This window comes from Chiloscyllium plagiosum, unplaced genomic scaffold (genome assembly GCF_037043375.1).
Source record: "Chiloscyllium plagiosum isolate Xiang-an unplaced genomic scaffold, Cpla_swu_hap1 HiC_scaffold_2, whole genome shotgun sequence".
NCBI classification, from domain to species: domain Eukaryota; kingdom Metazoa; phylum Chordata; class Chondrichthyes; order Orectolobiformes; family Hemiscylliidae; genus Chiloscyllium; species Chiloscyllium plagiosum.
In genome coordinates this window covers 114,785,195-114,810,022 of record NW_028270140.1, presented here as the reverse complement: position 1 = coordinate 114,810,022, position 24,828 = coordinate 114,785,195, and the positions used below count along the sequence as shown (strand labels likewise).

Sequence of the window (24,828 nt, the reverse complement as noted above, 5' to 3'; positions counted from 1 at the left end):
GCATGAGGTAATGTATATTGCAAGGTCAAATACAAGAGGAATGTATATGGTAAATGGAAGGACCCTTAGGAGCAGCGATAAATGTTGATCTTGGGGTACAAGTCCATAGCTCCCTGAAAGTGGCAACACAAGTGGATAAGGTGGCAAAGAAGGTATATGGCTTGCTTGTCTTCATCGTCAGAGCTTTGAGTATAAAAGTTGTAAATTCTGTTGCAGCTATATAAAGTTTTAGTTCAGCCACATTTGGAGTATTGTATGCAGTTCTGGTCACCACACAACAGGGAGGATATGGAAGCTTTGGCAAGGGTGCAAAAGAGGTATACCAGAATGTTGGAGTGTATTAACTAAAGGAGAGGATGGACAAACTTGGTTTGTTTTCATTAGATTGTTGGAGCCTGAGGGATAACCTGATAGAATTATATTAAATTATGGGAGGTAATGGCAGTTGGAGTCTTTTTCCCAAGGTTGAAATGTCAAGCACTGGGGACAAAAACTATCTAAAGTGTGGAAGTAACCCATTAAGCCATCAATTCTACACCAACCCACCGAAGAGTATCCCACCCTATCACTGTAATCCCACATTTATCATGACTAACCCATCTAGCCTGTACATCTCTGAACACAACAGGGCAATTTAATTGGACTTTTGGGGGGGAAACAGGAGCATCCAGTGGAAACCTGCAGACATGGGGAGAATGTGCAAGCCTTTCACAGAGCGTCACCCAAGGCTGGAATTGAATCTGGATCCCTGGAGCTATAAGGCAACAGTGTTAACCACTGAGCAACTGTGCTACCCATGGTTTAAGGTGTGAGCGGAAAAGTTAAAAGATGTGCGAGGCAGATTTTTTTAACAAAGGGTGGTCAGTGCCTGGAACACACTGCCAGGGGAGGTAGTAGAAACAGATATAATAGAAACATTTGAGAAGCATTTAGACAAACATGTGAACATGCAGGGTATTGAGGGTTAAAGACCATGGCATGGTGAATGGCATTGTGGTCACTGCAGACATGGTGGGCCGAATCACCTGTTCCTGTGCTGTCCTGTTCTGTGTTCTGTGTTCTATGTTCTGTATTCTGTGCACTCAGACCTATTTCATCCTTAACATGTTATGGAGGGAAGTACAATGACCACAGTGATAGAAAAGACTGATATCCTTCTGGATGTAGGTTTGCTCGCTGAGCTGGAAGGTTCATTTTCAGACATTTCGTCACCATACCAGATAACATCTTGTGTACCTTCCAGCTCAACGAGTAAACCTACATCCACAACCTCAACCTGAGCTACAAATCTTCTCAAAACTCGCTATCTGATATACTTCTCCAATGAAATTTGCATGCTTTCACAACATGAACAGTTGTTCCTACTGCCATAAGTTAATTAACAGGCTACGAGTCAGACTCCAACCTTTCCATCAGTATTCCTTTATGTACATCTAAATAATAAAACGGAACTCTACCTGGTAGAGTTATAATGTGGTGTTAGGTGACAGAAAGTCTCCTGATGCTTCAGGTTATCAATCTCAGAGAATTATGGAGGCAGTACTGTTATATGATAAAACACCTCTTAAGCTGTGAAGTAAATTGGGTAAAGACTTTGACAGTAAAAATTGCACTTGGGTCTTAAATGACTTGCGGTGCCTTTTCTTAACCAACAGAGAAAGTATTAACCATGTAGTATGAATATTATTGGGTTGGTAAAGAACCAGCTGATGTTGCACAATACATTTTTCACATGTGCCATTGACTTAGAAAATGTTTCTTCGAAAAGTACACTCTGCAACAGCACAATTTCTATTATCTCTGTACCTTTAGTAGTGTCTCCGTTGATAAGCTTGGTGTATTCTCTAAGGTTCTCCTGCATTATATTGTACAGCTGATACAGTGATTCAGGTTGATACCATTTTATTCCAAAATTGTCATACAGCAAGATGTTGGAGCCGTCTGCTGGACCAGTGCAATTGTTTTGACCACAAGGTTGCTTTGTCTTTGGACATATCAAATCCTTGGAGCACAAATGAACACAAATTAGAAGCACGTCTGAACATTATAAGCTTTGAAGTCAAACCCTGTATAATACCTCCAGATTTTGAAGGCCACAAGGGATGTTCAACAAAATACAGATCATGCCACTGAAATTGCCACAATTCATTCGAGCAAACATTTGGCATGTATACCCTCCGATTACTATTCAAAGAGCTCATGGTATAATTTGAAGAACAAGATTTGCTGGAAAAGCAGGGGTTCAGTTCTGAGGAAGGGCCATGTGACCTGAAACGTTAATTCTGATTTCTCTCCACAGATGCTACCAGACTTGCTGAGCTTTTCCAGCAATGTCTATTTTTGTCTCTATCTTAGAGCATCTGTCTTTCAGCTTTTATTTTCTAGCAATGTCCTTCACAACATTAATCACTCAGCCAACACTATTATTAAACATATTATAATGTCACTTAACTTTTACAACTGCTTTTGCAACTATTCCAGGTGTAAAATATCTACATAAAAATACTATATTCAAGAGTAATGTATTTCATATGAAGCGTTTTAGAATTTTTCTCAAATTTTTAAAGGTGTGATGTAATTGCTAGCCTTCTTTGTTCCTGGTCTATCAATGCCTATGGTTTTAAAAATTATTGTTCATTTATTCAAATTTCTTCATGGCTTTACCCCTTTTCAGCTTTGAAACTTTCTCAAGCCTTGTAGGTTTCGAGTACTCAGTGCTGAATGTTCCATTGTTTTGGCTTAAGTCCCCACAGCTACTGAGTTTTCTCGGTATATCTGATCAAATTCACCTTATTAGCTATCACGCCCCTATGGCTAATGTCTAATTTCTACCCCATCTTATAATGCACTATTCCCAGAGCAACTCAACATTCAACAGATATCTGTCAAAAGACTGGCATCTCTTGCACTCATGCTTTCTTTGAAAGTCTGGAGTGAACCCATACAAACACAGTCAGACAAAAAACTGCTATGCATGGTTCCTAACACTTGCCCAAACAAGGCAGAATAAAGTCATTTTGCAGGCATGGTCCTAGAAGGGATGGTGCAGATGCTGGCACAAGCTTGCAATGTTATTAAGGAGGACTTTGCAGGATCAGTAGGGCTGAGTGTACCACATGTGTTTCTGATGACTGGGTCATCTAATTTCATTCCTTCAATAATGCTTTGTAGCAAGTTAGATAGAACTGAGTGCTTTGTGAGGCCATTTCAGATGGTCGACAAGCAGGAGGCCGGAAGAACACAGCAAGCCAAACAGCATCAGGAGGTGGAGGAGTCAACGTTTCGGGTATTAACCCTTCTTTAGAACTAGATGTGGGGAGAGGGGGAACTACAGATAAAGAGAAGGGGGGAGTGTGGGGTGGGGAAATCTAGCGGAATGATAAGGTAGTGATAGGTGGATACGGGTAGTGGGTACGACCTGGTTGGTTAATGGGAGGGCTGAATCCAGTTGGTCACTGGAAGGGAGAGTTGGTATTTGACATGGAAGGGTGGAGGCTCGACTGGAAAGGGAGCCGAGGGATGTGTTGGAAGGTTATTTGAAATTAGAGAACTCAATGTTAAGTCCTCTGGGCTGTAGCATCTGCAGATTTTTTTGTCTCATTTCAGAGGATATTTAAGAATTGAGAATATTGCTGTGGCTCTGGTGTACACATAAGCCAGGTCAAATGATGATTTTCCATCCCCAAAAGACACTAGTGAAGTAAATGGCTTTTTACAACAATTGACAATGGTTCTGTGATGACCGATAGACTAACTGTTTTAGCTTCAGATTCACTAATTGAAATAGAATCTCATTAGCTGCCACGTCAGGATTCAAGCCCATGCCCACAGGCCATGAGCTTTTCTCTTTGGATTACTAGTCCAATGACAAAATCACTCGGCCACCACCCTGCTGAAATTATCACAAATGGAGGTTCCCCATTCTTCAAATGACAAACAAGGTGAACTAATTACATCAGAGTTGAAGAGTGTGGTGCTCTGCAGTCCTCACTTTCTCCTAATTACCTATCAGGAAGACTATCTGTGAGTTTTTCTGCAAGGAGCTGAGGAAATTGCGGCTCAAGCGGGAACGGGCCCTTAAGTAGTCATGAATTGTCCTCTTCGGTGAATTCAAACCAGAATGCTTGACCACAGGCCTTCTTGCCCAGAATTTACTTGCACACGTGGGGGAAGTATGGGGCACTGAGTCTATCAGTCTAGCTGCCTCCTTCCTCGCCTTCTACTGGGCTCAGGAGATTCTGCCCATCACTGTGGTGCAAACTATAGCACTTCAAGAAGACACCTTTTCATGGGCTTTTACAGTGAACAATAAATGGTGACTTTGCCATTGGTGCAAACATACTAAGAGTGATTTCTTTTAAATGTTAGTACAACCAGTCAAAACCTTACATTTATCCAAAATTCAGATTTAAGATCAGTATCAACATCTAATCAAACTGAATAATGAATTACAACAGTTTCAGCTTTACCTCTATATCAATGAGAGATCCTTTCAGTCTTGCATCTGAATCTTTTGCAAAGCTCTTCATAGCATCTAAAATAGGCCGATAACCTAGGTTTATCAGATGGGCAATAGCAAGTTAACAAACTGAATAGGCAGGGCATTTCCTTCATGTTGAATTCAGCTCCATATTATAATTAAAAATAAATATATTCACAAATCAAAAATAAAATACCAATTCAAACAACCGTGCAGTGTTTGAGTCTACACCCTGCTGTTGCTGACCAATTTAAGAAACTAATGGTTGCCATAATGTCAGAGTCTATTTGGGTGGTGAACGATGATGGCCTGAATGGCCTTCCTTATCTGAAATTGTTTTGAAGGGAGAAACTGTTCTTATGGGCAGAAAAGGTTGAGAACCAAATGGTATTGATTTAAGGTGATTGAGTGACTGGAGAAGAAAGATAGAAACATCGAAAGTAGGAGCAGAAGTGGGCCATTTGGCCCTTCAAACCTGCTCCCCTATTGAATATGATCATGGTTGATCATCCAATTCAGGATCCAGTTTCTGCTTTCTCCCCATACCCTTTGATCCTTTTAGGCCAAAGAACAATACCTATTTCCTTCTTGAAACATTAAATTTTTTGGTCTTAAGGCTTGAAGCTGTATTAAGCTGCATCCTCTTTCACTGAAGAGAATTCTACCTGCTCATCACTCTTTGGGTGAAGGAATTCTTCCTCATCTCAGTCCTAAATGGCCTACCCTTTATATGGCTGCTGGTTCTGGACACCTCATTGATGGGAACATTCTTCCTAAATTTACCCTGTCCAGTTCTATTAGACTTTTGTAGATTGCTATGAGGTCTCCCTGCCTTTTCTTCTAAACTCCAGTGAGTAAAGTCTTGATCAATCTAATCTCTCTTCATACATCAGTCCTGCCATCCTTCCCAGGAATCAGTCTGTAAAACTTCATTAGGATGAAGAGTCCTCCTAGAAACTTCGATTATCCCGCTCCTCAGAGGCTGCCTGACCTGCTGGGCTTTTTCCAGTGCCACATTTTATCGACTCTGACTCTCCAGCATCTGCAGTCCTCATTATCTTCTGTACACCTTCATTGCTTTCCCCCTACAGCCAAAACTGTAATGATTGGAACAAGGTCAGCCAAATGGATCTCGTAGAATATGAGTTCCCTGATTAAGGCTGTTAACCTGGTCCAATCAGGGAGTCTTTGCTTGAATCCAGGAACTACTCTGTGCTAGCTGGATCAGTGCCATATACTATGCACATGAAAATAAAGGGCAAATTAGTGATGGGGTATCAGGCTTCATGGAATTACTTCCAAAATGTCCTTCCTCAGATAGGGAGACAAAAACTGCACACAGTACCACAGGTGTGGTCTCGCCAGGGCCATGTACAATTGAAGTAAGATAGCTATGCTTCTGTACCCAAATGCTAACCTTGGAGGCCAACATAGCATTTGCCTCTGCACCTCCTATACCTATATGGTTACGTTAGTGACTTGCAGGAAATATGAAGTATGATGAATTGAGGGAATCAGAAATTTATAAAAATAGAAACCAAGTATACCATAACATGTAATGCACTGGCTGCATCCTCCAGAAACATCTGTTCCATCACTCGTATTCACTTCATAGCAAAAATCAAACAAGTCATATTATTCAGAAGAAAAGATGATTTCCATAAATGCTGCATGAGTAAGTGCTTGCTTCAAACACAAGTGATTCCACATTTGGAGAGTTTGGAGAGTCCTTGGTTGGAACACTTAGTTACAGTGGCATCCAATTGTAGTATACGGGAAATGACACTCACAGGATCTATGGGTGCTTATCACATACCTCCAGAGATCACAATTATGGACAAGGACTTCTTGTATTAAGCAGCCTTTAAGGTATAGTATTAAACTAACAACAAATATAACACAAAAACTAATCCATCTCTGTTAAGTCGCTGCAACTATTCAAGATGCCATGAACATTGTGCCAAATTATTGTTAATTGAAGATTCTACAAACCTGTACATCTGCAGACATTGCCATCAAAGTTATCCTCCACTTCTTGAACACTGGGAGTTGGACTGTTCTTCAAAAGCCTGGGGGATAAAAAGGACGATAGAGCACAAGTGTCAAAAATACACACTTTAAATCAAGACAGCCACAGATCAAACAATAAATCTGATTTTGTTTAGTGCCATGTTCTTCACAAATCTGTTGCTGAGGATTGATCCCTGAGAACCGCTAGCACTGAGGATTGATTCCTGAGTACCAGTAGCACTGAGGATTGATCCCTGAGTACCAGTAGCACTGAAGATTGATTCGTCAGTACTGACAGCACTGAGGATTGATCCCTGAGAACCGGTAGCACTGAGGATTGATTCCTGAGTACTGGCAGTGCTGAGGATTGATCCCTGAGTACCAGTAGCACTGAGGATTGATCCCTGAATACCAGTAGCACTGACGATTGATTCATCAGGACTGAAGCACTGAGGATTGATCCCGGAATACCGCTAGCTCTGAGGATTGATTCCTGAGCACTAGTAGCACTGAGGATTGGTCCCTGAGTACCAGTAGCACTGAGGATTGATTCCTGAGTACCAGCAACACTGAGGATTGATTCCTGAGTACCAGCAACACTGAGGATTGATTCCTGAGTGCTAGTAGCACTGAGGATTGAATCCTGAGTACCAGTAGCACTGAGGTTTGATTCCTGAGTATCGCTAGCACTCCTGAGAACGGCTAGCACTGAGGATTGATCTCTGAGTACTGGTAGTGCTGAGGATTGATTCCTGAGTATCGCTAGCACTGAGGATTGATTTGTGAGTACTAGTAGCACTGAGGATTGATCCCTGAGTACCAGTAGCACTGAGGATTGATTCCTGAGTACCAGCAACACTGAGGATTGATTCCTGAGTGCTAATAGCACTGAGGATTGAATCCTGAGTACCAGTAGTACTGAGGTTTGATTCCTGAGTATCGCTAGCACTCCTGAGAATGGCTAGCACTGAGGATTGATCTCTGAGTACTGGTAGTGCTGAGGATTGATTCCTGAGTATCGCTAGCACTGAGGATTGATTTGTGAGTACAAGTAGCACTGAGGATTGATTCCAGAGAACCAGCATGACAGAGGATTGAGTTGTGAGTACCGGTAGCACTGAGGATTGATCTCTGAGTACCGGTAGCACTGAGGATTGATCCCTGAGTACCAGTAGCACTGACGATCGATTTGTCAGTACTGACAGCACTGAGGATTGATCCCAGAGTACCGTTAGCACTGAGGATTGATTCCTGAGTACCAGTAGCACTGAGGATTGATTCCTGAGAACCGCTAGCACTGAGGATTGATCTCTGAGTACTGGTAGTGCTGAGGAATGATTCCTGAGTACCGGTAGCATTATGGATCGATCCCTGAGTACCGGTAGCATTGAGGATTGATCCCTGAGTACCTGTAACACTGAGGATTGATTCGTCAGGACTGAAGCACTGAGGATTGATCCCAGAGTACTGCTAGCACTGAGGATTGATTCCTGAGTACTAGTAGCACTGAGGATCGATTCCTGAGTATCGCTAGCACTGAGGATTGATTTGTGAGTACTAGTAGCACTGAGGATTGATTCCTGAGTACCAGTAGTACTGAGGATTGAATCCGGAGTACCAGTAGCACGCAGGATTGATTCCTGAGTACCAGTAACACTGAGGATTGATCCCAGAGTACCACTAGCACGGACGATTGATTCCTGAGTACTAGTAGCACTGACGATTGAATCCTGAGTACCTGTAACACTGAGGATTGATTCCTGTGTACCAGTAACACACATGATTGAATCCTGAGAACCAGCAGAACAGAGGATTAAGTCCTGAGAACCGCGAGCACTGCGGATTGAATCCTGAGTACCAGAAGCACTGAGGATTGATTCCTGAGTACTAGTACCACTGAGGATTGATTCCTGAGTAACAGCAGCACTGAGGATTGATTCATGAGAAATGCTAGCACTGCGGATTGATCCCTGAGTACCGGTAGCACTGAGGAATGATTCCTGAGTACCAGTAGCAATGAGGATTGATTCGTCAGGACTGAAGCACTGAGTATTGATCCCGGAGTACCGCTAGCACTGAGGATTGATTCCTGAGTACTAGTAGCACTGACGATTGAATCCTGAGTACCTGTAATACTGAGGATTGATTCCTGTGTACCAGTAACACACATGATTGAATCCTGAGAACCAGCAGAACAGAGGATTAAGTCCTGAGAACCGCGAGCACTGCGGATTGAATCCTGAGTACCAGAAGCACTGAGGATTGATTCCTGAGTACTAGTACCACTGAGGATTGATTCCTGAGTAACAGCAGCACTGAGGATTGATTCATGAGAAATGCTAGCACTGCGGATTGATCCCTGAGTGAGGAATGATTCCTGAGTACCAGTAGCAATGAGGATTGATTCGTCAGGACTGAAGCACTGAGTATTGATCCCGGAGTACCGCTAGCACTGAGGATTGATTCCTGAGTACTAGTAGCACTGACGATTGAATCCTGAGTACCTGTAGCACTAAGGATTGATTCCTGCATGCCAGTAACACACAGGATTGAATCCTGAACACCAGAAGCACTGAGGATTGATTCCTGAGTACAGGTAGCACTGAGGATTGATTCCTGAGTACTAGTACCACTGAGGATTGATTCCTGAGTAACAGCAGCACTGAGGATTGATTCCTGAGTGCTAGTAGCACTGAGGATTGATTCCTGAGTACTAGTACCACTGAGAATTGGTTCCTGAGTAACAGCAGCACTGAGGATTGATTCCTGAGTATCGCTAGCACTGAGGATTGATTTTTGAGTACTGGTAGCATTGACGATTGATCCCTGAATACTGGTAGCACTGAGGATTGTTCCTTGAGTATCAGTAGGACTGAGGATTGATCCCTGAGTACCGGTAGCACTGAGGATTGATCCCTGAGTATCAGTAGGACTGAGGATTGATTTGTGAGAAATGGCAGCACAGCGGAATGATTCCTGAGTATGGGTAGCACAGAGGAATGATTCCTGAGTACTGGTAGCTTTGAGGATTGATTCTTGAGTACCAGCATCATTGAGGATTGATTTGTGAGAACCGGTAGCACAGAGGAATGATTCCTGAATACCTGTAGCACTGAGGATTGATCCCCGAGTACCAGTAGCACTGAGGACTGATTCTGGAGTACTGGTAGCACTGAGGACTGATTCTGGAGTACTGGTAGCACTGAGGATTGATTCCTGAGTACCAGTAGCACTGAGGATTGATCCTTGAGTACCAGTAGCACTGAGGATTGATTCCTGTGTACCAGCAGCACTGAGGATTGATTCCTGAGTGCTAGTAGCACTGCGGATTGATTCCTGTGTACCAGCAGCACTGAGGATTGATTCCTGAGCTCTGGTAGCACTGAGGATTGATACCTGTGTACCAGCAGCACTGAGGATTGATTCCTGAGTAACAGCAGCACTGAGGATTGATTCCTGAGTGCTAGTAGCACTGCGGATTGATTCCTGTGTACCAGCAGCACTGAGGATTGATTCCTGAGTACCGGTAACACTGAGGACTGATTTGTGAGTACCGGTAGCATTGACGATTGATTCCTGAGTACCAGCAGCACTGAGGATTGATTCCTGAGTGCTAGTAGCACTGAGGATTGAATCCTGAGTATCGCTAGCACTCCTGAGAACTGCTAGCACTGAGGATTGATCTCTGAGTACAGGTAGCACTGAGGATTGATTCCTGAGTACTAGTACCACTGAGAATTGGTTCCTGAGTAACAGCAGCACTGAGGATTGATCTCTGAGTACAGGTAGCACTGAGGATTGATTCCTGAGTACTAGTACCACTGAGAATTGGTTCCTGAGTAACAGCAGCACTGAGGATTGATTCCTGAGTATCGCGAGCACTGAGGATTGATTTTTGAGTACTGGTAGCATTGAAGATTGATCCCTGAATACTGGTAGCACTGAGGATTGTTCCTTGAGTATCAGTAGCACTGAGGATTGATCCCTGAGTACCGGTAGCACTGAGGATTGATCCCTGAGTATCAGTAGGACTGAGGATTGATTTGTGAGAAATGGCAGCACAGCGGAATGATTCCTGAGTATGGGTAGCACAGAGGAATGATTCCTGAGTACTGGTAGCTTTGAGGATTGATTCTTGAGTACCAGCATCATTGAGGATTGATTTGTGAGAACCGGTAGCACAGAGGAATGATTCCTGAATACCTGTAGCACTGAGGATTGATCCCCGAGTACCAGTAGCACTGAGGACTGATTCTGGAGTACTGGTAGCACTGAGGACTGATTCTGGAGTACTGGTAGCACTGAGGATTGATTCCTGAGTACCAGTAGCACTGAGGATTGATCCTTGAGTACCAGCAGCACTGAGGATTGATTCCTGAGTGCTAGTAGCACTGCGGATTGATTCCTGTGTACCAGCAGCACTGAGGATTGATTCCTGAGTTCTGGTAGCACTGAGGATTGATACCTGAGAACAGCTAGCACTGCGAATTGATTCCTGAGTACCGGCAGCACTGAGAATTGATTCCTGAGTGCTAGTAGCACTGCGGATTGATTCCTGTGTACCAGCAGCACTGAGAATTGGTTCCTGAGTAGCAGCAGCACTGAGGACTGATTCGTGAGAAATGCTAGCACTGAGGATTGTTTCCTGAGTACAAGCAGCACTGAGGAATGATTCCTGAGTACCAGTAGCAATGAGGATTGATTCCTGAGTATCGCTAGCACTGAGGATTGATTCTTGAGTACCAGTAGAACTGAGGATTGATTCCTCAGTACCTGTGGCACTGTGGATTGATTCCTGAGAACCGCTAGCACTAAGGATTGATTTGTGAGCACTAATAGCCCTGAGGATTAATTCCTGAGTTCCGGTAGCACTGAGGATTAATTTCTGAGTACCTGTAGCACTGATGATTGATTTGTGAGTACTAGTAGCACTGAGGATTGATTCCTGAGTACGGGTAGCACTGAGGATTGATTTCTGATACCTGTAGCACTGAGGATTGATTTGTGAGCACTAGTAGCACTGAGGATTGATTCCTCAGTACCTGTAGCACTGAGGATTGATCCCTGAGTACCAGTAGCACTGAGGACTGATTCTGGAGTACTGGTAGCACTGAGGACTGATTCTGGAGTACTGGTAGCACTGAGGATTGATTCCTGAGTACCAGTAGCACTGAGGATTAATTTCTGAGTACCAGTAGCACTGAGGATTGATTTGTGAGCACTAGTAGCACTGAGGATTGATTCCTCAGTACCTGTAGCACTGAGGATTGATCCCTGAGTACCAGTAGCACTGAGGACTGATTCTGGAGTACTGGTAGCACTGAGGATTGATTCCTGAGTACCAGTAGCACTGAGGATTGATTCCTGTGTACCAGCAGCACTGAGGATTGATTCCTGAGTGCTAGTAGCACTGCGGATTGATTCCTGTGTACCAGCAGCACTGAGAATTGGTTCCTGAGTAACAGCAGCACTGAGGACTGATTCCTGAGAAATGCTAGCACTGAGGATTGTTTCCTGAGTACCAGTAGCAATGAGGATTGATTCCTGAGTATCGCTAGCACTGAGGATTGATTTGTGAGTACTGGTAGCATTGACGATTGATCCCTGAATACTGGTAGCACTGAGGATTGTTCCTTGAGTATCGGTAGCACTGAGGATTGATCCCTGAGTACCGGTAGAACTGAGGATTGATCCCTGAGTACCGGTAGCACTGAGGATTGATTTGTGAGAAATGGCAGCACAGAGGATTGATCCCTGAGTACCAGTAGCACTGACGATCGATTTGTCAGTACTGACAGCACTGAGGATTGATCCCAGAGTACTGTTAGCACTGAGGATTGATTCCTGAGTACCAGTAGCACTGAGGATTGATTCCAGAGAACCAGCATGACAGAGGATTGAGTTGTGAGTACCGGTAGCACTGAGGATTGATCTCTGAGTACCGGTAGCACTGAGGATTGATCCCTGAGTACCAGTAGCACTGACGATCGATTTGTCAGTACTGACAGCACTGAGGATTGATCCCAGAGTACCGTTAGCACTGAGGATTGATTCCTGAGTACCAGTAGCACTGAGGATTGATTCCTGAGAACCGCTAGCACTGAGGATTGATCTCTGAGTACTGGTAGTGCTGAGGAATGATTCCTGAGTACCGGTAGCATTATGGATCGATCCCTGAGTACCGGTAGCATTGAGGATTGATCCCTGAGTACCTGTAACACTGAGGATTGATTCGTCAGGACTGAAGCACTGAGGATTGATCCCAGAGTACTGCTAGCACTGAGGATTGATTCCTGAGTACTAGTAGCACTGAGGATCGATTCCTGAGTATCGCTAGCACTGAGGATTGATTTGTGAGTACTAGTAGCACTGAGGATTGATTCCTGAGTACCAGTAGTACTGAGGATTGAATCCGGAGTACCAGTAGCACGCAGGATTGATTCCTGAGTACCAGTAACACTGAGGATTGATCCCAGAGTACCACTAGCACGGACGATTGATTCCTGAGTACTAGTAGCACTGACGATTGAATCCTGAGTACCTGTAACACTGAGGATTGATTCCTGTGTACCAGTAACACACATGATTGAATCCTGAGAACCAGCAGAACAGAGGATTAAGTCCTGAGAACCGCGAGCACTGCGGATTGAATCCTGAGTACCAGAAGCACTGAGGATTGATTCCTGAGTACTAGTACCACTGAGGATTGATTCCTGAGTAACAGCAGCACTGAGGATTGATTCATGAGAAATGCTAGCACTGCGGATTGATCCCTGAGTACCGGTAGCACTGAGGAATGATTCCTGAGTACCAGTAGCAATGAGGATTGATTCGTCAGGACTGAAGCACTGAGTATTGATCCCGGAGTACCGCTAGCACTGAGGATTGATTCCTGAGTACTAGTAGCACTGACGATTGAATCCTGAGTACCTGTAATACTGAGGATTGATTCCTGTGTACCAGTAACACACATGATTGATCCTGAGAACCAGCAGAACAGAGGATTAAGTCCTGAGAACCGCGAGCACTGCGGATTGAATCCTGAGTACCAGAAGCACTGAGGATTGATTCCTGAGTACTAGTACCACTGAGGATTGATTCCTGAGTAACAGCAGCACTGAGGATTGATTCATGAGAAATGCTAGCACTGCGGATTGATCCCTGAGTGAGGAATGATTCCTGAGTACCAGTAGCAATGAGGATTGATTCGTCAGGACTGAAGCACTGAGTATTGATCCCGGAGTACCGCTAGCACTGAGGATTGATTCCTGAGTACTAGTAGCACTGACGATTGAATCCTGAGTACCTGTAGCACTAAGGATTGATTCCTGCATGCCAGTAACACACAGGATTGAATCCTGAACACCAGAAGCACTGAGGATTGATTCCTGAGTACAGGTAGCACTGAGGATTGATTCCTGAGTACTAGTACCACTGAGGATTGATTCCTGAGTAACAGCAGCACTGAGGATTGATTCCTGAGTGCTAGTAGCACTGAGGATTGATTCCTGAGTACTAGTACCACTGAGAATTGGTTCCTGAGTAACAGCAGCACTGAGGATTGATTCCTGAGTATCGCTAGCACTGAGGATTGATTTTTGAGTACTGGTAGCATTGACGATTGATCCCTGAATACTGGTAGCACTGAGGATTGTTCCTTGAGTATCAGTAGGACTGAGGATTGATCCCTGAGTACCGGTAGCACTGAGGATTGATCCCTGAGTATCAGTAGGACTGAGGATTGATTTGTGAGAAATGGCAGCACAGCGGAATGATTCCTGAGTATGGGTAGCACAGAGGAATGATTCCTGAGTACTGGTAGCTTTGAGGATTGATTCTTGAGTACCAGCATCATTGAGGATTGATTTGTGAGAACCGGTAGCACAGAGGAATGATTCCTGAATACCTGTAGCACTGAGGATTGATCCCCGAGTACCAGTAGCACTGAGGACTGATTCTGGAGTACTGGTAGCACTGAGGACTGATTCTGGAGTACTGGTAGCACTGAGGATTGATTCCTGAGTACCAGTAGCACTGAGGATTGATCCTTGAGTACCAGTAGCACTGAGGATTGATTCCTGTGTACCAGCAGCACTGAGGATTGATTCCTGAGTGCTAGTAGCACTGCGGATTGATTCCTGTGTACCAGCAGCACTGAGGATTGATTCCTTGAGCTCTGGTAGCACTGAGGATTGATACCTGAGAACCGCTAGCACTGCGAATTGATTCCTGAGTACCGGCAGCACTGAGGATTGATTCCTGAGTGCTAGTAGCACTGCGGATTGATTCCTGTGTACCAGCAGCACTGAGGATTGATTCCTGAGTACCGGTAACACTGAGGACTGATTTGTGAGTACCGGTAGCATTGACGATTGATTCCTGAGTACCAGCAGCACTGAGGATTGATTCCTGAGTGCTAGTAGCACTGAGGATTGAATCCTGAGTATCGCTAGCACTCCTGAGAACTGCTAGCACTGAGGATTGATCTCTGAGTACAGGTAGCACTGAGGATTGATTCCTGAGTACTAGTACCACTGAGAATTGGTTCCTGAGTAACAGCAGCACTGAGGATTGATCTCTGAGTACAGGTAGCACTGAGGATTGATTCCTGAGTACTAGTACCACTGAGAATTGGTTCCTGAGTAACAGCAGCACTGAGGATTGATTCCTGAGTATCGCGAGCACTGAGGATTGATTTTTGAGTACTGGTAGCATTGAAGATTGATCCCTGAATACTGGTAGCACTGAGGATTGTTCCTTGAGTATCAGTAGCACTGAGGATTGATCCCTGAGTACCGGTAGCACTGAGGATTGATCCCTGAGTATCAGTAGGACTGAGGATTGATTTGTGAGAAATGGCAGCACAGCGGAATGATTCCTGAGTATGGGTAGCACAGAGGAATGATTCCTGAGTACTGGTAGCTTTGAGGATTGATTCTTGAGTACCAGCATCATTGAGGATTGATTTGTGAGAACCGGTAGCACAGAGGAATGATTCCTGAATACCTGTAGCACTGAGGATTGATCCCCGAGTACCAGTAGCACTGAGGACTGATTCTGGAGTACTGGTAGCACTGAGGACTGATTCTGGAGTACTGGTAGCACTGAGGATTGATTCCTGAGTACCAGTAGCACTGAGGATTAATTTCTGAGTACCAGTAGCACTGAGGATTGATTTGTGAGCACTAGTAGCACTGAGGATTGATTCCTCACTACCTGTAGCACTGAGGATTGATCCCTGAGTACCAGTAGCACTGAGGACTGATTCTGGAGTACTGGTAGCACTGAGGATTGATTCCTGAGTACCAGTAGCACTGAGGATTGATTCCTGTGTACCAGCAGCACTGAGGATTGATTCCTGAGTGCTAGTAGCACTGCGGATTGATTCCTGTGTACCAGCAGCACTGAGAATTGGTTCCTGAGTAACAGCAGCACTGAGGACTGATTCCTGAGAAATGCTAGCACTGAGGATTGTTTCCTGAGTACCAGTAGCAATGAGGATTGATTCCTGAGTATCGCTAGCACTGAGGATTGATTTGTGAGTACTGGTAGCATTGACGATTGATCCCTGAATACTGGTAGCACTGAGGATTGTTCCTTGAGTATCGGTAGCACTGAGGATTGATCCCTGAGTACCGGTAGAACTGAGGATTGATCCCTGAGTACCGGTAGCACTGAGGATTGATTTGTGAGAAATGGCAGCACAGAGGAATGATTCCTGAGTACGGGTAGCACAGAGGAATGATTCCTGAGTACCAGCAGCACTGAGGATTGATTCCTGAGTGCTAGTAGCACTGCGGATTGATTCCTGTGTACCAGCTGCACTGAGGATTGATTCCTGAGTTCTGGTAGCACTGAGGATTGATACCTGAGAACAGCTAGCACTGCGAATTGATTCCTGAGTACCGGCAGCACTGAGAATTGATTCCTGAGTGCTAGTAGCACTGCGGATTGATTCCTGTGTACCAGCAGCACTGAGAATTGGTTCCTGAGTAACAGCAGCACTGAGGACTGATTCGTGAGAAATGCTAGCACTGAGGATTGTTTCCTGAGTACAAGCAGCACTGAGGAATGATTCTTGAGTACCAGTAGCAATGAGGATTGATTCCTGAGTATCGCTAGCACTGAGGATTGATCCTTGAGTACAGGTAGCACTGAGAATTGATTCTTGAATACCAGTAGAACTAAGGATTGATTCCTCAGTACCTGTGGCACTGTGGTTTGATTCCTGAGAACCGCTAGCACTGAGGATTGATTTGTGAGCACTAGTAGCCCTGAGGATTAATTCCTGAGTTCCGGTAGCACTGAGGATTAATTTCTGAGTACCTGTAGCACTGAGGATTGATTTGTGAGTACTAGTAGCACTGAGGATTGATTCCTGAGTACGGGTAGCACTGAGGATTGATTTCTGATACCAGTAGCACTGAGGATTGATTTGTGAGCACTAGTAGCACTGAGGATTGATTCCTCAGTACCTGTAGCACTGAGGATTGATCCCTGAGTACCAGTAGCACTGAGGACTGATTCTGGAGTACTGGTAGCACTGAGGACTGATTCTGGAGTACTGGTAGCACTGAGGATTGATTCCTGAGTACCAGTAGCACTGAGGATTGATCCTTGAGTACCAGTAGCACTGAGGATTGATTCCTGTGTACCAGCAGCACTGAGGATTGATTCCTGAGTGCTAGTAGCACTGCGGATTGATTCCTGTGTACCAGCAGCACTGAGATTTGGTTCCTGAGTAACAGCAGCACTGAGGACTGATTCGTGAGAAATGCTAGCACTGAGGATTGTTTCCTGAGTACCAGTAGCAATGAGGATTGATTCCTGAGTATCGCTAGCACTGAGGATTGATTTGTGAGTACTGGTAGCATTGACGATTGATCCCTGAATACTGGTAGCACTGAGGATTGTTCCTTGAGTATCGGTAGCACTGAGGATTGATCCCTGAGTACCGGTAGAACTGAGGATTGATCCCTGAGTACCGGTAGCACTGAGGATTGATTTGTGAGAAATGGCAGCACAGAGGAATGATTCCTGAGTACGGGTAGCACAGAGGAATGATTCCTAAGTACTGGTAGCACTGAGGATTGATTCCTTAGTACCAGTAGCACTGAGGACTGATTCTGGAGTACCGCTAACACTGAGGATTGATTCCGGAGTACCAATAGCACTGAGGATTGATCCCTGAGTACCAGTAGCACTGAGGATTGATTCTTGAGTATCAGTAGCACTGAGGATTGATCCCTGACTACCCATAGCACTGAGGACTGATTCTGGAGTACTGGTAGCACTGAGGATTGATCCCTGAGTACCAGTAGCACTGAGGATTGATCCCTGAGTACCAGTAGCACTGAGGATGGATTCTTGAGTACCAGTAGCACTGAGGATTGATCCCTGAGTACCAGTAGCACAGAGGATTGATCCCTGAGTATCAGTAGCACTGAGGATTGATTCTTGAGTACCAGTAGCACTGAGGATTGATCCCTGAGTACCAGTAGCGTTGAGGATTGATTCCTGAGTAACAGCAGCACTGAGGATTGATTCCTGAGTGCTAGTAGCACTGAGGATTGATTCTTGAGTACAAGCAGCACTGAGGAATGTTTCCTGAGTACCAGTAGCACTGAGGATTGATCCCTGAGTACCAGTAGCACAGAGGATTGATCCCTGAGTACCAGTAGCACTGAGGATTGATCCCTGAGTACTAGTAGCACAGAGGATTGATCCCTGAGTACCAGTAGCACTGAGGATTGATTCCTGAGTAACAGCAGCACTGAGGATTGATTCCTGAGTGCTAGTAGCACTGAGGATTGATTCCTGAGTTCCGGTACCACTGAGGATTAATTTCTGAGTACCAGTAGCACTGAGGATTGATTTGTGAGTACCAGTAGCACTGAGGATTGATTCCTCAGTACCTGTAGCACTGAGGATTGATCCCTGAGTACCAGTAGCACTGAGGACTGATTCTGGAGTACTGGTAGCACTGAGGACTGATTCTGGAGTACTGGTAGCACTGAGGATTGATCCCTGAGTACCAGTAGCACTGAGGATTAATTTCTGAATACCAGTAGCACTGAGGATTGATTTGTGAGCACTAGTAGCACTGAGGATTGATTCCTCAGTACCTGTAGCACTGAGGATTGATCCCTGAGTACCAGTAGCACTGAGGACTGATTCTGGAGTACTGGTAGCACTGAGGACTGATTCTGGAGTACTGGTAGCACTGAGGATTGATTCCTGAGTACCAGTAGCACTGAGGATTGATTCCTGTGTACCAGCAGCACTGAGGATTGATTCCTGAGTGCTAGTAGCACTGCGGATTGATTCCTGTGTACCAGCAGCACTGAGAATTGGTTCCTGAGTAACAGCAGCACTGAGGACTGATTCGTGAGAAATGCTAGCACTGAGGATTGTTTCCTGAGTACAAGCAGCACTGAGGAATGATTCCTGAGTATCAGTAGCAATGAGGATTGATTCCTGAGTATCGCTAGCACTGAGGATTGATTTGTGAGTACTGGTAGCATTGACGATTGATCCCTGAATACTGGTAGCACTGAGGATTGTTCCTTGAGTATTGGTAGCACTGAGGATTGATTTGTGAGAAATGGCAGCACAGAGGAATGATTCCTGAGTACGGGTAGCACAGAGGAATGATTCCTGAGTACCGGTAGCACTGAGGATTGATTCCTGAGTACCAGTAGCACTGAGGATTGATTCCTGAGTACCAGTAGCACTGAGGATTGATCCCTGAGTACCAGTAGCACTGAGGACTGATTCTGGAGTACTGGTAGCACTGAGGACTGATTCTGGAGTACTGGTAGCACTGAGGATTGATTCCTGAGTACCAGCATCATTGAGGATTGATTTGTGAGAAACGGTAGCACAGAAGAATGATTCCTGAATACCAGTAGCACTGAGGATTGATCCCTGAGTACCAGTAGCGTTGAGAATTGATCCCTGAGTACCAGTAGCACTGAGGACTGATTCTGGAGTACTGGTAGCACTGAGGATTGATTCCTGAGTACCAGTAGCACTGAGGATTGATTCCTGTGTACCAGCAGCATTGAGGATTGATTCCGGAGTTCTGGTAGCACTGAGGATTGATTCCTGAGAACCGCTAGCACTGCGAATTGATTCCTGAGTACCAGCAGCACTGAGGATTGATTCCTGAGTGCTAGTAGCACTGCGGATTGATTCCTGTGTACCAGCAGCACTGAGGATTGATTCCTGAGTACCTGTAACCCTGAGGATTGATTCCAGAGAACCAGCACGACAGAGGATTGAGTTGTGAGTAGCGGTAGCACTGAGGATAGATTCCTGAGTACCAATAGCACTGAGGTTTGATCCCTGAGTAACAGCAGCACTGAGGATTGATTCATGAGAAATGCTAGCACTGCGGATTGATCCCTGAGTACCGGTAGCACTGAGGAATGATCCCTGAGTACCAGTAGCAATGAGGATTGATTCGTCAGGACTGAAGCACTGAGTATTGATCCCGGAGTACCGCTAGCACTGAGGATTGATTCCTGAGTACTAGTAGCACTGACGATTGAATCCTGAGTACCTGTAATACTGAGGATTGATTCCTGTGTACCAGTAACACACATGATTGAATCCTGAGAACCAGCAGAACAGAGGATTAAGTCCTGAGAAACGCGAGCACTGCGGATTGAATCCTGAGTACCAGAAGCACTGAGGATTGATTCCTGAGTACTAGTACCACTGAGGATTGATTCCTGAGTAACAGCAGCACTGAGGATTGATTCATGAGAAATGCTAGCACTGCGGATTGATCCCTGAGTGAGGAATGATTCCTGAGTACCAGTAGCAATGAGGATTGATTCGTCAGGACTGAAGCACTGAGTATTGATCCCGGAGTACCGCTAGCACTGAGGATTGATTCCTGAGTACTAGTAGCACTGACGATTGAATCCTGAGTACCTGTAGCACTAAGGATTGATTCCTGCATGCCAGTAACACACAGGATTGAATCCTGAACACCAGAAGCACTGAGGATTGATTCCTGAGTACAGGTAGCACTGAGGATTGATTCCTGAGTACTAGTACCACTGAGGATTGATTCCTGAGTAACAGCAGCACTGAGGATTGATTCCTGAGTGCTAGTAGCACTGAGGATTGATTCCTGAGTACTAGTACCACTGAGAATTGGTTCCTGAGTAACAGCAGCACTGAGGATTGATTCCTGAGTATCGCTAGCACTGAGGATTGATTTTTGAGTACTGGTAGCATTGACGATTGATCCCTGAATACTGGTAGCACTGAGGATTGTTCCTTGAGTATCAGTAGGACTGAGGATTGATCCCTGAGTACCGGTAGCACTGAGGATTGATCCCTGAGTATCAGTAGGACTGAGGATTGATTTGTGAGAAATGGCAGCACAGCGGAATGATTCCTGAGTATGGGTAGCACAGAGGAATGATTCCTGAGTACTGGTAGCTTTGAGGATTGATTCTTGAGTACCAGCATCATTGAGGATTGATTTGTGAGAACCGGTAGCACAGAGGAATGATTCCTGAATACCTGTAGCACTGAGGATTGATCCCCGAGTACCAGTAGCACTGAGGACTGATTCTGGAGTACTGGTAGCACTGAGGACTGATTCTGGAGTACTGGTAGCACTGAGGATTGATTCCTGAGTACCAGTAGCACTGAGGATTGATCCTTGAGTACCAGTAGCACTGAGGATTGATTCCTGTGTACCAGCAGCACTGAGGATTGATTCCTGAGTGCTAGTAGCACTGCGGATTGATTCCTGTGTACCAGCAGCACTGAGGATTGATTCCTGAGCTCTGGTAGCACTGAGGATTGATACCTGTGTACCAGCAGCACTGAGGATTGATTCCTGAGTAACAGCAGCACTGAGGATTGATTCCTGAGTGCTAGTAGCACTGCGGATTGATTCCTGTGTACCAGCAGCACTGAGGATTGATTCCTGAGTACCGGTAACACTGAGGACTGATTTGTGAGTACCGGTAGCATTGACGATTGATTCCTGAGTACCAGCAGCACTGAGGATTGATTCCTGAGTGCTAGTAGCACTGAGGATTGAATCCTGAGTATCGCTAGCACTCCTGAGAACTGCTAGCACTGAGGATTGATCTCTGAGTACAGGTAGCACTGAGGATTGATTCCTGAGTACTAGTACCACTGAGAATTGGTTCCTGAGTAACAGCAGCACTGAGGATTGATCTCTGAGTACAGGTAGCACTGAGGATTGATTCCTGAGTACTAGTACCACTGAGAATTGGTTCCTGAGTAACAGCAGCACTGAGGATTGATTCCTGAGTATCGCGAGCACTGAGGATTGATTTTTGAGTACTGGTAGCATTGAAGATTGATCCCTGAATACTGGTAGCACTGAGGATTGTTCCTTGAGTATCAGTAGGACTGAGGATTGATCCCTGAGTACCGGTAGCACTGAGGATTGATCCCTGAGTATCAGTAGGACTGAGGATTGATTTGTGAGAAATGGCAGCACAGCGGAATGATTCCTGAGTATGGGTAGCACAGAGGAATGATTCCTGAGTACTGGTAGCTTTGAGGATTGATTCTTGAGTACCAGCATCATTGAGGATTGATTTGTGAGAACCGGTAGCACAGAGGAATGATTCCTGAATACCTGTAGCACTGAGGATTGATCCCCGAGTACCAGTAGCACTGAGGACTGATTCTGGAGTACTGGTAGCACTGAGGACTGATTCTGGAGTACTGGTAGCACTGAGGATTGATTCCTGAGTACCAGTAGCACTGAGGATTGATCCTTGAGTACCAGCAGCACTGAGGATTGATTCCTGAGTGCTAGTAGCACTGCGGATTGATTCCTGTGTACCAGCAGCACTGAGGATTGATTCCTGAGTTCTGGTAGCACTGAGGATTGATACCTGAGAACAGCTAGCACTGCGAATTGATTCCTGAGTACCGGCAGCACTGAGAATTGATTCCTGAGTGCTAGTAGCACTGCGGATTGATTCCTGTGTACCAGCAGCACTGAGAATTGGTTCCTGAGTAGCAGCAGCACTGAGGACTGATTCGTGAGAAATGCTAGCACTGAGGATTGTTTCCTGAGTACAAGCAGCACTGAGGAATGATTCCTGAGTACCAGTAGCAATGAGGATTGATTCCTGAGTATCGCTAGCACTGAGGATTGATTCTTGAGTACCAGTAGAACTGAGGATTGATTCCTCAGTACCTGTGGCACTGTGGATTGATTCCTGAGAACCGCTAGCACTAAGGATTGATTTGTGAGCACTAATAGCCCTGAGGATTAATTCCTGAGTTCCGGTAGCACTGAGGATTAATTTCTGAGTACCTGTAGCACTGATGATTGATTTGTGAGTACTAGTAGCACTGAGGATTGATTCCTGAGTACGGGTAGCACTGAGGATTGATTTCTGATACCTGTAGCACTGAGGATTGATTTGTGAGCACTAGTAGCACTGAGGATTGATTCCTCAGTACCTGTAGCACTGAGGATTGATCCCTGAGTACCAGTAGCACTGAGGACTGATTCTGGAGTACTGGTAGCACTGAGGACTGATTCTGGAGTACTGGTAGCACTGAGGATTGATTCCTGAGTACCAGTAGCACTGAGGATTAATTTCTGAGTACCAGTAGCACTGAGGATTGATTTGTGAGCACTAGTAGCACTGAGGATTGATTCCTCAGTACCTGTAGCACTGAGGATTGATCCCTGAGTACCAGTAGCACTGAGGACTGATTCTGGAGTACTGGTAGCACTGAGGATTGATTCCTGAGTACCAGTAGCACTGAGGATTGATTCCTGTGTACCAGCAGCACTGAGGATTGATTCCTGAGTGCTAGTAGCACTGCGGATTGATTCCTGTGTACCAGCAGCACTGAGAATTGGTTCCTGAGTAACAGCAGCACTGAGGACTGATTCCTGAGAAATGCTAGCACTGAGGATTGTTTCCTGAGTACCAGTAGCAATGAGGATTGATTCCTGAGTATCGCTAGCACTGAGGATTGATTTGTGAGTACTGGTAGCATTGACGATTGATCCCTGAATACTGGTAGCACTGAGGATTGTTCCTTGAGTATCGGTAGCACTGAGGATTGATCCCTGAGTACCGGTAGAACTGAGGATTGATCCCTGAGTACCGGTAGCACTGAGGATTGATTTGTGAGAAATGGCAGCACAGAGGAATGATTCCTGAGTACGGGTAGCACAGAGGAATGATTCCTGAGTACCAGCAGCACTGAGGATTGATTCCTGAGTGCTAGTAGCACTGCGGATTGATTCCTGTGTACCAGCTGCACTGAGGATTGATTCCTGAGTTCTGGTAGCACTGAGGATTGATACCTGAGAACAGCTAGCACTGCGAATTGATTCCTGAGTACCGGCAGCACTGAGAATTGATTCCTGAGTGCTAGTAGCACTGCGGATTGATTCCTGTGTACCAGCAGCACTGAGAATTGGTTCCTGAGTAACAGCAGCACTGAGGACTGATTCGTGAGAAATGCTAGCACTGAGGATTGTTTCCTGAGTACAAGCAGCACTGAGGAATGATTCTTGAGTACCAGTAGCAATGAGGATTGATTCCTGAGTATCGCTAGCACTGAGGATTGATCCTTGAGTACAGGTAGCACTGAGAATTGATTCTTGAGTACCAGTAGAACTAAGGATTGATTCCTCAGTACCTGTGGCACTGTGGTTTGATTCCTGAGAACCGCTAGCACTGAGGATTGATTTGTGAGCACTAGTAGCCCTGAGGATTAATTCCTGAGTTCCGGTAGCACTGAGGATTAATTTCTGAGTACCTGTAGCACTGAGGATTGATTTGTGAGTACTAGTAGCACTGAGGATTGATTCCTGAGTACGGGTAGCACTGAGGATTGATTTCTGATACCAGTAGCACTGAGGATTGATTTGTGAGCACTAGTAGCACTGAGGATTGATTCCTCAGTACCTGTAGCACTGAGGATTGATCCCTGAGTACCAGTAGCACTGAGGACTGATTCTGGAGTACTGGTAGCACTGAGGACTGATTCTGGAGTACTGGTAGCACTGAGGATTGATTCCTGAGTACCAGTAGCACTGAGGATTGATCCTTGAGTACCAGTAGCACTGAGGATTGATTCTTGTGTACCAGCAGCACTGAGGATTGATTCCTGAGTGCTAGTAGCACTGCGGATTGATTCCTGTGTACCAGCAGCACTGAGATTTGGTTCCTGAGTAACAGCAGCACTGAGGACTGATTCGTGAGAAATGCTAGCACTGAGGATTGTTTCCTGAGTACCAGTAGCAATGAGGATTGATTCCTGAGTATCGCTAGCACTGAGGATTGATTTGTGAGTAC

The 24,828-nt window shown here is 45.2% G+C and overlaps 1 protein-coding gene across 2 annotated transcripts in view; it reads right to left on the bottom strand.

Moving 5' to 3' along the window:
- The window catches only part of LOC122559080 (xanthine dehydrogenase-like), a 191,825-nt gene that overhangs the window by 102,523 nt on the left and 64,474 nt on the right, over positions 1-24,828 (bottom strand). For both annotated transcript variants that reach the window (XM_087999784.1, XM_087999786.1), the window contains exons 6-8: positions 6,473-6,549; positions 4,470-4,552; positions 1,807-2,002 (exon numbers count right to left, since the gene is read on the bottom strand). In XM_087999784.1, coding sequence (XP_087855910.1) covers positions 1,807-2,002; positions 4,470-4,552; positions 6,473-6,549 — 356 coding nt within the window. The remainder of the gene's footprint in view (positions 1-1,806; positions 2,003-4,469; positions 4,553-6,472; positions 6,550-24,828) is intronic.